The sequence below is a fragment of the Callithrix jacchus genome, chromosome 2, assembly GCF_049354715.1.
Source record: "Callithrix jacchus isolate 240 chromosome 2, calJac240_pri, whole genome shotgun sequence".
Taxonomy (NCBI): Eukaryota; Metazoa; Chordata; class Mammalia; order Primates; family Cebidae; genus Callithrix; species Callithrix jacchus.
This window is the reverse complement of record NC_133503.1, coordinates 129,841,253-129,856,765: the sequence shown is the minus strand read 5'-3', so window position 1 is coordinate 129,856,765 and position 15,513 is coordinate 129,841,253. Positions and strand designations below refer to the sequence as shown.

The 15,513-nt window shown below is 39.8% G+C and overlaps 1 protein-coding gene across 3 annotated transcripts in view; it reads left to right on the top strand.

Moving 5' to 3' along the window:
• Positions 1–15,513, top strand: part of RASGRF2 (Ras protein specific guanine nucleotide releasing factor 2) — a 279,197-nt gene that overhangs the window by 149,952 nt on the left and 113,732 nt on the right. For all 3 annotated transcript variants that reach the window (XM_078365267.1, XM_035291267.3, XM_008991883.5), the window contains exons 13-15: positions 3,052–3,134; positions 8,199–8,447; positions 9,221–9,603. In XM_078365267.1, the coding sequence (XP_078221393.1) occupies positions 3,052–3,134; positions 8,199–8,447; positions 9,221–9,603 (715 nt within the window). The remainder of the gene's footprint in view (positions 1–3,051; positions 3,135–8,198; positions 8,448–9,220; positions 9,604–15,513) is intronic.

Here is a 15,513-nt window from a genome sequence, read left to right as displayed (position 1 = left end):
CATTTTTATTATTCCTTTCTTCAAAATGTTTATGTCCACCCTTTCCTCTTCATTCCCACAGTCTGCCTCGGGGAAGTATGAATCATTTCATTTACTGACTCAATATTATTCTGATCATCCCTTGGGTCTCCATTCATTCTTCCCTCTTTTCCATTGACTGAATACCCACCACGAGGCCAGTTTAGATCTTTTAGCATAAGTGAGCTGCTTAGAAACCCTCAATGGCTTCCCATCTGCCTACAGGATAAAATTAAAATTCAAGACTCCCTCCTCCATAGCCTGCCTCCAAGTGATTTCTCTGTCTTGTCTCTTACTTTCTTCTCCATTATGAATGCATGCGCCAGCCAGCCCTGTCTCCTCATTCTTCCATGTATGGTCCCTCTTTGAAACAGGGCCCATGATGTGTATTTTCATTGGGCCTGACAGAGCTTTCCCATGGAGAGGTAGTGTGGTCTTTCTTCGGGCACAGGAGGGTATCCTACTTACTGGCAGCTTGGCTCACTGGTTGAACCACTGACTTTACATAACTGAACACACAGGATGCAGCAGCCTCAGGATTTGTGGGAGAATACTATTTTCAACTTCCTAGTGCTCAAGACTTAATAAACTAGGATGAGAAAAGCAGCATTTATTCTGTCTGAAGAAGAGCAGCTCATGGTCTTTTCTAGAGAGGGTGAAACCTGTGCTTGCAACCAGACCAGCAGAAGAAGGATGGGCCTCTGGGTCACATTCTTTGGGGTCCACCACAGGGTTATATGTTTGGAATTGTACTTTCAACTGTTTATACAAAAGTTTGCCAAAATTTGTTGTTATTCAAAGATATTATTAGCCAGGTGCAGTGGCTCACACCTGTAATCCCAGAATTTTGGGCGGCAAAGGTGGGAGGATTGCTTGAGCCCAGGAATTCAAGGCCAGCCTGGGTAACATAGCAAGACCCTGTCTCTACAAAAAAAAAAAAAAATCTCAGTGTAGTAGCACACACCTGTAGTCCCAGCTACTCAGGAGGCTGAAGCAGGAGGATCACTTGATCTTAGGAGTTTGAGGTTACAGTGAACTATGATTGTGCCACTGCATTCCAGCCTAGGCATCAGAGTGAGACTCTTTCTCTAAAAAATAATAATAATAACATGATATTGTTGAGGACATTGTTCCATACATTATTTAATATTTCTCTTGATGAGAATACATAAGATAATCGTCCTTTCTGGTTCTAGACTAGAATTAATTGATCTTCTGCTAAACTGTGAATTTTGTAGCTAACACTGAGTCCCTCTTTGAATTGACTATGCTGTAGCCCTGCTAATTTTGAGGCCCACTTATAGCAAGTACTCTCAGCATCAAGTATGTGCAGTGGCTTCATTTCCGGCTTTGTCTTATTGTTTTCCATCCTTTTATCTAAATCCTCTCTGATTTTCTCATTTATCTTGACTTTGTCTTATTATTTGTATTTTTGTAATCTACTTGGGGGATAAGATGGAGCATAAATTCACACTTAAGCAAAAATAACCAAATTTATAGGTAGATGATAATTTTTTATATGAAAATATAACTCCAAGTTACTTCCAGATGCTGTAGCTTAAAGAAATATATTGAAAGGGAACTTAAAAATATTCGACTTTTAGCTGGGCACGGTGGCTAACACCTGTAATCCCAGCACTTTGGGAGGCCGAGGTGGGCAGATCACCTGAGGTCGGGAGTTCGAGACCAGCATGACCAACATGGAGAAATCCTGTCTCTACTAAAAATACAAAATTAGCCATATGTAGTGGCACATGCCTGTAATCCTAGCTACTCAGGAGGTTGAGGCAGGAGAATTACGGTAAGCTGAGATCATGCCATTGCACTCCAGCCTGGGCAATAAGAAGAGTGAAACTCCATCTCAAAAATAAATAAATAAATAAATAGATAGATAAATAAATAAATAAAAATTCTACTTTCTTGCCACAAATGACATTCTTTATACTTTGTAGTTGAAATAATGGCATAAGATTTGAGGAAAACAAAGTTTTAAGGAAAAACAAATATAAAAATGGCTGATCTACTAAGGAGACTGAATTGTCGGAATTCCAGTGATCTAAAGTTGTTTACATGCATATTCACTCTTTTTTTTTAGAACACTGGCGTTTAGGGTACACCCTGAGTTCAGACCTATGTGAGGTCACATTGTGGTCAGCTTCGTTGCCCTATTTAATGATAGCCACAAAGCACTAGATAGTATCATAGTGACTAGAAGCAAATTTTTAGTTTAAAAATTGATTATATTTTTTCATTTTCCTATTTTGTTCAAAGGGAATATGTATAATTCAAAATAAATTTTTCTCTAACCCAAAATAATGGCAGAGGGAAAATTTAAATTGATAAGGTACAAATTAAATAATGAAGGCAGAGAAAATTAGCAGAGCTTTCTGAACTCTCCTCTTGGAAAAGAGAAGATGATACAAGGCTTTAAGCATGCCAGAGACAGGAGAAATTACACACTGTCCCTTCTCCAAATAACATAGAATCAATAGGGGCTGCCAGAGGTACTAGTAAAATGTGGGAATTTATTGGGAAAGAATACCTGAGAAGCAGACGCAGAACTTACTAGAGACAGATGAACTCTACCTGAGGAAGCTACTATTTTTAATCTGACTACTCCATACCACCCCCTGGTTGCACAAAATGAATATAGCAAGAGCGATCATGGTCAGGTCCCAGTCACCTCTCAAGTAGTGTTGGGGTTGCCAAAGAATTGTGACCAAGTGACATTGTGATCAGAATTCTTGGGAAACACATCCAGGGAGAATACAGCTGTTGTATCTGTCTTCATGTATTTGTCAGACACTTAATTGGTACAGTTTTGGTATCTGAATACTGAATCTATTCATCAGTGTGTAGTATTTACTTGCTCTGCATGCGTGTGTGTGTATCTGCGTGTGTGTGTGTGTGTGTGTGTGTAAGAGAGAGGGAGAGAGAAATTAAATTGATTCTTTTGGCTATAAACAATTGTGGGAATATATGATCTGCCTAGGCTTTCATGTGGGTTGTAATTGCCAACATTTTATTTTACAGTGTGTGGACAATATACGATGTAATGGTTTAATGACTATAGTATTTGAAGAGAATTCCAAAGTCACTGTGCCGCATATGATTAAGTAAGTGTGATAATCCTTTCCTTTACATTTTAATCAAGATTAAATTGGCAGAGCATGTAAAACCTTGAATAAAATACTGCTTCAGTAGGATTCTGCTTCTTATTGAGAATATGTTTCTTGACAGGAATGCAGTGATTCATATGATTCCATTATAAATAAGACGATCAAAGTGGCTTTTCAGATTCATAGTTTATTCACTCATAGCATAGAAAAATTATTTTTTATACTGTTGCATATGTCTTCATTCAGGACAAAATCCTAAGATATTCAAGTTCAATATAAAAATTAAATAGTGACAGCCAGATGTGCCAAGGTCAGAGGGTGGACAAAGGTGCGGCTGCCCCACTGGCTTTGAATCCTCCCATTGGGTATGAGTCATAATACCCTGATTTGGCCATTCAGATAGATTTAGATAACATGAATCAAGTGGCTTTGCTGTCTACCCACTGCCTATTTGTGCTTTGCCCCAGAGGCTATTTGCCTAGGGCTGCCATCCTGCTCTAGCTGTTTTTAACAAAGTAAATCTTATAATTTTCCACTGGGGAAGCTCTAGTTTAAAATGAAAAGTTATCAGTAACTGTGTGCTGGAGCTGTCTGTATTAATGCTTTTGTCTCCGTATACTTTTTTGTTTTCAAATTCAGAAATTTTCTTGGGAGTATTTTGAAGCTAACCACAGTTTTCATTACTCTCATTTTCTTGGTTATTTGCATTCCAAATTCTAAGAGTAAAATGTATTTTTAAAAGCAGTGCTATGCTTAAAAATGAAGTTACTTGAAACTGAAAAATAGTGTGTCTTTCATGCCTTTTTATGTGGATATTTTGAAGTCTGAACTGTTTTTGCTGAAGCTATAAATAACATTAACTTTAGAAGGAAGACTTTCCTATTCTGATAGACATTAATTACAGTTAGCATCATCGTAATGGTACATGTTTTAAAACTTACTAATTATTATATCACATGAAGGCAGAGTACATAATATTAGTACCATCAATGCTACAGAAAAATATAAATGATAAAAGGATGATAGTGTTTTACATTACTTGTCAAATTTTAAAATATTTTGGGTAGAGCCATTTTTAAATTCTAGGGCAAAATTTATTTTGCATTCAACTTTCTAGGTTTTAAATTTAGTATATTATTTGAAACCAGGTTAGTTAAAATGTTATGATGTTAAGAATAAGAATAAATATAGAATATTAAATCAAAAAGTTAAAACTATGACTTAATTTTTGAATTCACATCATTGGGTTAGATTTTTCTTATTAATTTCCTACCATATTATTTTAATTTTAATATTTCCCAAAATGATATATATGATTTTTATTCTTTTTGAAAGCACTTTCTTGGAGGTTAGACAACCATGAAAGCCCACTTGCTTTGGAATTGAAATGTGTAAGACAGTGTAGACAAGTTCTAAGCCACTAAACCCTAGGGCAGCTATATGCCCACTACACATACATTTTGTTGACATTAAAAATTAATACTGGCCAGGCGCGGTGGTTCAAGCCTGTAATCCCAGCACTTTGGGAGGCCGAGGCAGGTGGATCACGAGGTCAAGAGATTGAGACCATCCTGGTCAACATGGTGAAACTCCATCTCTACTAAAAATACAAAAAATTAGCTGGGCATGGTGGCACGTGCCTATAATCCCAGCTACTCAGGAGGCTGAGGCAGGAGAATTGCCTGAACCCAGGAGGCGGAGGTTGCGGTGAGCCAAGATTGCGCCATTGCACTCCAGCCTCAGTAACAAGAGCGAAACTCCGTATCAAAAAAAAAAAAAAAATTAATACTAATGGAGACTTTAGTTTTGTGCCTGATCAGTTGTTGCTGGCACCCAAATGCATCTTCTGTCCCCAACCATGAATCTACCAATGTCCACGTCCAATCTCATTTGTCTAACCACTTATAGACCAGGACTTTTCTGCCTGTAGGTGCACAGAGGTGATACTTAATGAATTGGAATTGTTCTCCTGTTAGGGCAGAAACCTGTATCTTGGACTGTAAAGATTTTCTATTAAATTCAACATATCTATAATACACTAGGTTTATTCCCACGTCAGAGTGAAGTTTTTTATATGTGTACTTCTATTTTGCCCAGTCTTATTGAGCCTGATTATCCTCATTCAGAGGAAAGAGATTTTGCAATCTCTGTTCCTTCTGATGGCTTTTTTCTACTTTGAAGTTTGTATTCTTCCCTGTGTGTCTATTTCCCTATCTATAAACCATGAAGAAAATTCCCAACGTTTCTCAAAGTTAAAATTAAAAAAAATATTATCCTGCTATAGCTGTGTCATGTTACTGACAGGGTGTCACTTTGTAAGCACTCACTTCCTTTTAAAACTTACCAATTATAATAGATGATTTCGGTTTGATCTCTCAAGATTGCTTTTTAAGTGTTTACCAAAAAGGAGTTACTGTTATCATAGGAGACTTCAGTAATGTGTTATATTTTTCTTGAGAGTCCCTTAGGAAATAAAGTAAGATTCTACTCAGTGTAATAAAAGAAAATGAAATAATTTCATAATATTTAATTTCTTTCCTTAAAATGAAAATGTAATCGCAATTTTGAAGGAAAGTAGTGTAATTAGTCAGTTTTATTTTAATTTCATGCTGGCTGCAACACATTTTTTTGTCCAAGTGTTTCAAATAAGCTAATTATAGCCAAAAGATGCAAAGCTCAAAACTATGTATAGAATGTGAAAATCATGACACTTATTAGGTAAAAATATCCCTTTATAGGGTATGTAGACTTTTTAAAAATAATATTTGATCTCAACTTTCTTAGAAAATAGAGATTTTTGTGGTGGACAATGATGGGATAACAAGCGATTATCTAGTTCAGCCATCTTCTGGACAGACTGATGGATTCATAAAATTTTTCTCAGATCTTTTTATGAATGAGCAAATTAAGAACCAGAAAAATGAAGTTGGTTGAGGGACACATAGGGAGTGGAAGAACGAGCCTTGTTATTTTCAAGAACCTCAAAAGATGCACTCGGGCATTTCAAGATCAGTAGTGTAACTCAAGCTAACAGGCTACCCCAGTCAGTTCCTTGGCAGGGCAAGCTGCTCATTTAACATGCTCTTTCAGGCCTGCAGATGAAGTGCTTCCACCTGCACTGAGCATACATTGGGATGGGGTGTTTCTAAGAGCAAGTTAAGAAAGGTATTGATTCCTTTTTATCAGAAAGAAAATAAATATATAATTTCAAATCCCTCGAAGCGTTGAAAGGGCTAATTAAGAGCACTCACAACTGATTCTTAGCCATCCGATTCTTAGCAAGCATTTGGCTCACTGAAAGTCACTGGCCCTGTAGCATCTCCTCTAATCAACTGGTGAGATTCAGGACTTCATTGATCGCCTGTTCTGAGATGCTGCAATGAAGGTGAACAAGGGATCTCAGAAGGGGAAGTGAAGGCTACTGGCGGTCTTCGCTGTCCCCTTGGAGAAGCTGCCAGTGCAATGGTCTGAAGGCAAGGGGTTGGGAGCAGCCAGATGGGAAGTTTTATAGAATGACAAAAGTAGTGGATTGCAAGGTGGTGGGGGTAGGTGCTATTCAGGGGAATATATTTCACCCATTCCTTTTATTTAAAAAAATGAAGGCATTTACCACAGAATTTTGAAAACACAATAAAAACATACAAGTCACACTTGCAACTTATGGATTAGACAGTATTCAGAAAATGGATAGCCTTAGAAGGCATTAATAAGCCAGGAAGAATGAAATAAATGAATTAGGCACTCAAATCACGAAGTTAGAAAAAGAATGAGAGACTAAACTGTAGGAAAGTGCAGAAAGGAAATAAAAATAGACATGAATACAATATAAAAAACAGTAGAAGGGATAAATGAAAGAGCTGATTCTAGAGAGCAAAATACCTAACCCTATTTAATCAAGAACAAAGGAGGAAAGCACAAACATACCAAATTAGAATTGAGGAAAAAAAGAACTGCGGATATAGCAGTGATATCTGCATCCTTTCCTCCCCTGTTGTGGAAGGTGACACCCACTATGTTTTATGAACACTTTGGATATGTCACTTTAAGGGCGTAAGCAGTACTTCCACCCACTCCTAAAGAGGGCCTGTGGCTTCATCTTCCTAATAAAGCATGGCTGAATTAGAGAGAAGAAATCCACAGTGTGAGACAAATTATTATTTACCACCTCCATCATAAATTCTGGCTTTCCTAAATTATAGTAAACCTGATGTTTTCATAGCCCTGCCTATGCCTATATGTCTATCTATCATATAGACATACTCAATCAGCCCTCTATCTGCCAATTACTTACAGATCCAAAATATTTGGAAGAAAGAAAATAAAAAAATAGCTATACAACAATAAAAAAATACAAATTTTTTTTTTAAGGAAAGAAAATAACAAACAGCCAACCAATATTTCATTTAAATCTGTGAAATGCTATACCAATGCTGAAGAGTGATTTGCTTCCAATTGTGTGGTCACTTTCAAAATAGGTGTAATGTGTTACTGAAAAAAATGTATGTTCTGTGGACCTGGGGTGAAAAATTCTATAAATATTCACTGAGTTTACTTGTTTCAGGTTTGAGTTCAAATCATAAATGTCCCTGTTAATGTTAAATCATAAATGTTAATTTTCTATCTCGTTGATCCATCGAATATTAACAATGTGGTGTCAAAGTCTCCCGCTATTATTGTGCGGGAGTCCAAGTCTCTTTATAAGTCATTGAAAACTTGTCTTAAAAATACAAATTTTAAAATACAGGACAATGATTTACATAATATTCACATTGTTTTAAGTATTATAATTAGAGATGACTTAAAGTATACAGGAGAATGTACATAGGTTATGTGGAAATGCTATATCATTTCATATCTGGGACTTGAGCATCTGTGGACTTTAATATGGTGGGGGTCAAACCACCAATGCCCCGAGGATACTGGGGGACAACTGTGCAATTATCTTCCCCCTATCAAATGTAGTGAGAAGCCCACTCCTGAGTGTGGGATTACAAATACTGAAATACTCAGTGGCCGAGGGGGAAGCCTGGTTTTACCATCATGTTCCTGCTTTGCATGTAGGTCTGATGCCCGTCTTCATAAAGATGACACTGACATCTGCTTCAGTAAAACGCTCAACTCCTGCAAGGTGCCCCAGATCCGTTATGCCAGCGTGGAGCGCCTCTTGGAACGACTGACAGACTTGCGGTTTCTTAGTATCGATTTCCTCAACACTTTTCTGCACACCTATCGTATTTTCACTACTGCCGCTGTGGTGCTGGGGAAACTCTCCGACATATACAAGAGGCCTTTCACCTCCATCCCCGTCAGGTACGCCTGTCACTAGAGACTTGTCTGTCATTAGCATATGGCCCTCTTTGTTCCAGAATCACCATGCAGATGAGCAGGCCAGCTCTGCAAAGCAGCTCCTAGGGTATACTAGCTTGCCTTTGAATGTACCATGCCCTCCAGTAGGAGGCCATTTGTAAAGGTCACAGAGAGTTTCCCAGGGACGGAGTTGAAAACCAGAAGTCTCCAATTGGCCTTTGCTTGCTCTGTGATTACTTGGAAATAAACTCTATTGCTTTCGGCTTTTCTTTCTTTCTTTCTTTCTTTCTTTCTTTCTTTCTTTCTTTCTTTCTTTCTTTCTTTCTTTCTTTCTCTTTCTTTCTTTCTTCTTTCTTCTTTCTTTCTTTCTTTCTCTTTCTTTCTTTTTTTTTTTTTGACAATTATGATTTTAAAACTTTATATGCATAAGAATCAGCTTGCGTGTGGTAGGGGAGAGTGCTTGTTAAATTGCCGGCTCTGATTCAGTAGATCTGGAGTGGAGCCTGAGTTCTGGATGTCTAACAAGTTCCCCAGAGATCCCAATGCTGGTGTGTGGATCACAATTTAGTAGTGAGGGATTAGACAATACCTAGTAAGTATCTATGCTTCTTTGGCAGGTGGAAGGTATACATGTAGCATTTAGATTAAGGAAAGTCCAGCAATAGAAGTGCAGTGAGATTGTGGCCTGTAAATGAAGGAAACATGTTCTTGAATGACATCTGGGAAATTATTGCACTTGGCTACAATCTCCTAGTCACTTTTGCTCTTATTTTTAGGTCATTGGAATTGTTTTTTGCTACCAGCCAGAACAACAGAGGTGAACATTTGGTGGATGGAAAATCCCCACGTCTGTGTCGCAAATTCTCTTCCCCACCACCACTGGCTGTGTCCAGAACATCTTCCCCAGTGAGGGCTAGAAAGCTGTCTTTGACTTCTCCCTTGAACTCAAAGATAGGAGCATTGGACCTGACAACCTCCAGCAGTCCCACCACCACCACCCAGAGCCCTGCTGCCTCTCCACCGCCACACACTGGTCAAATACCACTGGATCTCAGCAGAGCCCTCTCTTCTCCAGAGCAAAGCCCGGGATCGGTAGAAGAGAATGTCGATAACCCCCGCGTGGATCTGTGTAACAAGCTAAAACGAAGTATTCAAAAAGGTATTATCTAGCACATTTGCATCATTACACCCCATATTTGCTGACCGCCTGCCTCCCCACCCTTCCTTTTGGAACCCTGGTTTCCTTTCTTTACAACTTTAATACTTCTGCATAGAAAGTAGAATGAGTTCAATGGCTAGTTAGAAGAGAAAATTCCTGTAGATTCCTCTGGCCCCTCTGGAACAGAAAGGAAGTTGAGTTGTCCTTATGCCCCTGTAGTAAAAGGCTTATTGTAGTCAGCTGTCTATGGAAGAATAACATATCCTAATGGTATTACTAGAGAGTTCTTGGAATGCGGTTAAGACTGGTTGGCTAAAGAGCCTAGCATGGTGCTTTGCACTGTGGGAGGTTGTGGGCACCCTCACCTGTGAACTCAGGCTGCAGAGCTTTCTCCTCCTCCACTGTTTGCCTTAGGTACCTGTGTACTTCCGGCCTTTCCCTGCTGAGGATGAGCTAGGCTGGAAGCACCATGATGGCTTCTTTAGTTTAGTTATGAGGACAGTTCCATGCTATAGCAGGGGTATAGGAGAGAAATCAAATTGGAGACAGTGTTAATTGCTCATGATGTAGCCAAAATAGTTTTTTAAAATGTTGATTCGATCACAGGGTTTCTGGCTTCAATTCTCTAATGACTTCCTATCACACTTAGAATAAAGGACATTCTGCCAGCCAGGGCCTTCAGATCTGTGAGACATGGATCCTGCCTCCCTCTCCAGTTGCTGTTCCTCTACACTCCCTCATCCACTGGCTACTGTCACATTAATTTCCTTTTTGTGTCAGAGACACCTTGGTCATTTCTGCCTCAGGGTCCTTTGCACTTGTTCTTTCCTCTGCTTGGCCACTCTTTTCCCATGTAAGCTCCATGAGATCGGCAGTCTGTCTTATTCACCTGTGCACCCTCAGTGTCTTGGCCAGTGCCTGACAAGTAGTAAATTTTTGTTAAATGAATGAATGAAATAAAATATACAGTGAACTGATCGAGGGCCCTCTCACCCATCACTTTAATTTTCTCAGCTTGGTACAGTGTAGGGCTGGAAGAGGTGATTCTTGTTGCTTTAAAGTCCAATGTTTCTGTAATGAAAATAAAAATGATTCACAGTCAAATTACAAACAACCTTTTAAAAAACTGTATAATAACTGACTTATTGATAATATAATAAAAATTGGGCAGTAAATCAGACAAAGTGCCCAAATCTCAAGGAGAATTGCTCAGATGGATGCATAGATTCTTGCTTTTCTATCTGCTTGAAGCTTCTATGTGCTTCTAGCTTGGATCATTTAAATAAGTTTCCTGAGTGAAGCAGTTAATGGAATTTTGACTGGAATGGTTGTCATCATCAAAAGTTGCACCCTTTTAAAGTCTTTAAATTGACAAGTTAGCAACTAAGGAGGAGGAAAGGGAGAAGATAATTAAAAAGTCATTAGAACAACAAGCTTAAGCAAAATTATGATGAATTCTTCTCAGGAATAATGAGGCAGCGTACAAGCTGGCAAGTGCATTCGGGGTTGCATCCAGTGCTAGTGCTTGGGAAACCCTGTGGAGGGAATGACTAGAATGGGGCATGGTGGTATGGGAAGTACAGGAGCTTTCAGATCACGGGAAGCTTTTCCCCCTTCTTTATTGCACTGCAGTAGATAGGGGAGGAGAAATCTGGAGATAAGTCAGGATTCTCTCTGTCCCTTTTTTTGAGTTAGGTAAGCTTTAGGAACAAGCATTTCAGTGTCCAACACTAGTGGCTTAGACACTGTGGTTTGATTGCTCCTGGGGCTGAGATGAGGAGGCAGTAAAGTCTGTTCAAGAGTCATTGAGTGAGCCTCTTTGTGCAGAATACCGTGTGTGCTACAGAGTCTACAATGGTAAATAGCACCTTCACTGTCATAATCTAGTTATGTGGATAATAGAGAAACAACATAACTATATGGGCAGGTGGTATGAAAGGTGTCGACAGAGTGCTTTCGAAGCTGAAGAGCAGGGAGATTACATCTGGTTGAGTGGAATCAAGAAGTGTGTTTGACATGAGCCAAAAGATATGTGGGTTGGAAGGAGAAGATGGGACGTCTTCTAGACAAAGAGAATATGTAAGTAAAGGAGTGGTGGTAATCACCAGTGGTGAATGCCATTTCTTTTTTGTTTGTTTGTTTTTGAGACAGAGTCTCACTCTCTCGCCCAGGCTGGAGTGCTGTGGTGTAATCTCGGCTCACTGCAACCTCTGCCTCCTGTGTTCAAGCTATTCTCATGCCTCAGCCTCCCAAGTAGCTGGGGCTACAGACATGTGCCCCTACACGCGGCTAATATTTGTATTTTCAGTAGAGACGGGGTTTCACCATGTTGGCCAGGCTGGTCTTGAACTCCTGACCTCAGGTGATCCACCCGCCTTAGCCTCCCAAAGTGCTGGGATTACAGGCACGAGCCACTGCACTGGCTGGTGAATGCCATTTCTGAGAGTGAGAGGCATCACTCCTTCTGAAGGGACAGGCATTGTCCTGTTTTGACAGTATCAGTAGCCCTGTAGAACAGACCTTGTTAGTATTTTCCCTAGGGCTTTCTAGCAGTGAGTAAACTTAACAACTCTCCTAGAGAATCTTTCTTCTTCTTCTTCTTACCATCTTAACCATTTTTCAGTTATAGCTCAATACTATTGTTGAACAACAGATCCCTAGAACTTTTTCATCTTGCAAAACTGAAACTCTAAATCATTATATAGTACCCCATTTTCTTCCTCCCGCCCCCCACCCCTGGCAACCACCTTTCTACTTTCTGTCTCTAAATTTGACTACCTTAAGTACCTCATATATGTGGAATCATTCAATATTTGTCCTTTTTTGAATGGGTTAGTTCACTTAATGTAGTGTCCTCAAGATTCAGCATGTTATAGTATGTGATAGAATTTTGTTTTTTAATAGACCGAACAATAGGAAAATGCAATATGCATAATACTACATTTTCTTTATGCATTTATCCATTGAAAGACATTTTGGTTGCTTCTACCTCTTGGCTGTTTGAATAATCCTGCAATGAATATGGTGTGCAAATATCTCTTTGATATCACCATGATTAAGTGTTCCACTTTAACTTGTTATGCAGGGAGTGTTCCACTTCGATAACCAACTTTCCTAGTTTTAGTCTTCAAAGCGACAATCCAATACCTTATCATGAAAGCTGCTTGAGCTACTGTCTAGGACAGAGTAGAAATTAATGGTTTTTTTTAACCTGAAACAATAAGCTGGAAAAAAGTTAGACTTGGGGTATCTTACTCTGTTTTGTGCTGTTAAAGCGAATATCTGAGACTGGATAATTGTAAATGGACAGAAATCTGTTTCTCACAGTTCTGGAGGTTGGAAGTTCAAGATCAAGGTGCTGGTATCTTTGACAGGCCTTCTTGCTGTGTCATAACATGGTGGAAGGCCACACATGGACGTGAGAGAAAGGAAAGGGGCCAAACTTATGCTTTTATAAGGAACTCAATACTGCAATAATGGCATTAATCCATTTGTGTAGCTAGAGCCCTCACGACATAATCGCCTCTAAGAGATCCAACCTCTCAACACTGTTGCACTGGGGATTAAGTTTTTAACATAGGAACTTCGGGGGACACATTCAAACTATAGCATTCTGTCCTTTTCTCCCCAAGTTTATGTCCTTCCACGTGCAAAACACATTGATTCCATCCTGATAGCTCCCAAAGTCTTAACTTGTTCTGGCATCAACTGATAAGTCCGAAGTCCAGAGTCTTATCTGCATCAGATATGGGTGAGACTCAAGACATGATTCATCCTGAAGCAAATTCCCCTCCAGCTGTAATATGGTGGTGGGACAGGGATAGGATAGACATTCCCATTGTGAAAGGGAAAAATAAGCAAGAAGAAAGGAATAACATGCCGCAAGTAAGTCCAGAACCCAAGGGCGCAGACTTTAAATCTTAAGACTCCAGAATAATCTTTTACTCCATGTGCTGCCTCCTGGGTACACGGGGGTGGGGTTGGGTCCCCAAAGCCTCAGGCAGGCCTACTCCCATGGCTTTTCTAGGCTCAGCCCACATATCAGCTCTCATAGATTAGAGTCTCTTATCTGCAGCAATCTCAGGCTGGTGTTGCATGCTGACAGTTCTAGGATTTCTGCAATGGCCTCTCTCTCATGGCTCCACTAGGCATTGCCCCATTGAGGACTTTCTTTGTGGCTCCATCCCTGTAAGAGGTCTCTGCCTGGGCCCCTAGGCTGTCTGCAGCATCCTTTTAAATCTAGGTGAAGGAAGCTGTGCCTTCACAGCTTGTTCATGCTGTGCACCTGCAGAATTAGCACCACATGGTTGCCACCAGTGCTTTCCATGTGCACCCTCTGGTGCAGTGGCCCAAGCTGCACCTGGGTTTGCCTGGGCCACAGCTAGTAGGGCTGAGGAGCACTGCACAGGAATGTGGGGAGCAGCCTTGGGCAGCAAATGCTGTGGTCCCTTAAGCTCCTCTCTGCAAACCTGGCCCTCAAGGTCCTAGCTTGGCTGAAACATCTCTGAAATGCCTTTGGAGTCATTCTCCCATTGTCTTAATGAATAGCACGGCTCTCTTTTAGCCATACTAATCTCTTTAGTACTAATCTCTTTAGCAAATAGTCACTTGGCCACAGGCTTGGTTTGTGCTCCGAAAATGCCTTTTCACTCTTTACATGGCTGAGCTGCAAATTTTCCAAATCTTTCTGTTCTGCTTCCTTTTTAACTATAAATTTTGCCTTTAAACCATTTCTTTCCTCTTATATATATTTAAAAGTAGCCATTGCGGCTTCTTAATATTTTGCTTATAAATTTCTTCCATCAGGTATCCTAGTTCATCACTCTGGAGTTCTGCATTCCATAAAGCCCTTGGGCATAAACACAATTCAGTCAAGTTCTTTGCTACTTCGTAACAAAGGTGGCTTTTATGTCAGTTTTCAATACCTTGTTTCCCGTTTCCATCTGAGACCTCACACCAGAATTGCTTTTACCATTCATATTTCTACCAACATTCTGATGACTACCTAAGTAATCTCTAAGGCGAGTCAGACTCTTGAAAGCTCTTCTCTTCTTCTGAGCACTGACTATTGCTAGCATCATCCTTAACTCTCCATTCATGGCAATACAGGCTTTCTCTATTCCATTCCTTCAAACTCTTCCAATATCTGTCCATTACCCAGTTCCAAAGCCACTTCCACATTTTCAGGTATTCGTTATAGCAACAACCTCACTCCTCAGTACAAATTTTCTGTCTTTACTTTGTGCTACCTGAGACTGGGTAATTTATAATGAACAGAAGTGTATCTCTCCCAATTCTAGTGGCTGGCATCTGGTGAGGGCCTTCTTGGTGCATTGTAATAAAACGGAAAGCATCATATGGATGAGAAAGAAAGGGAAGTAGGCCAAACTCATTCTGTTCCCAAGACAAAAGCATTCATTCAATCATGAGTGTAGAGTACTCATGACATAATCACCTCTTAGAGATCTTACTTGTCAGCACTGTTGCACTGAAGTTTAAGTTTCCAACATAGGAACTTTGAGGGACATATTCAAATCATATCATGGGGAGACCAAGATAAATGAGAATGAGCTGGATCAAGCTCTTAGGGAAGGACACTGACACAGACTTCAAAGACCTGTCAGTGCAGATATTGGACAGAGTGGGATTATTGTGGACATAGCCAGCGGCTGCTGGAGAGCCTTGTCATGTGACAGCACTGATCATTCAAGACCTGGGGCCAGCATATGGAGAGGACCTGTGAATAACAGTATGGCAGAAATATTAGGCTCTTTCTCATATTAGAGAATTAGGTTGAAGGCTTCATGCCTCCATTTCTCACTGGATTTCCCCAAAACAAGTGATTTAGTGTTGTATTTTTATCAGTTAATTTATCCAAATGGTTCATAGGTTAGAAATATCATTTGAAGC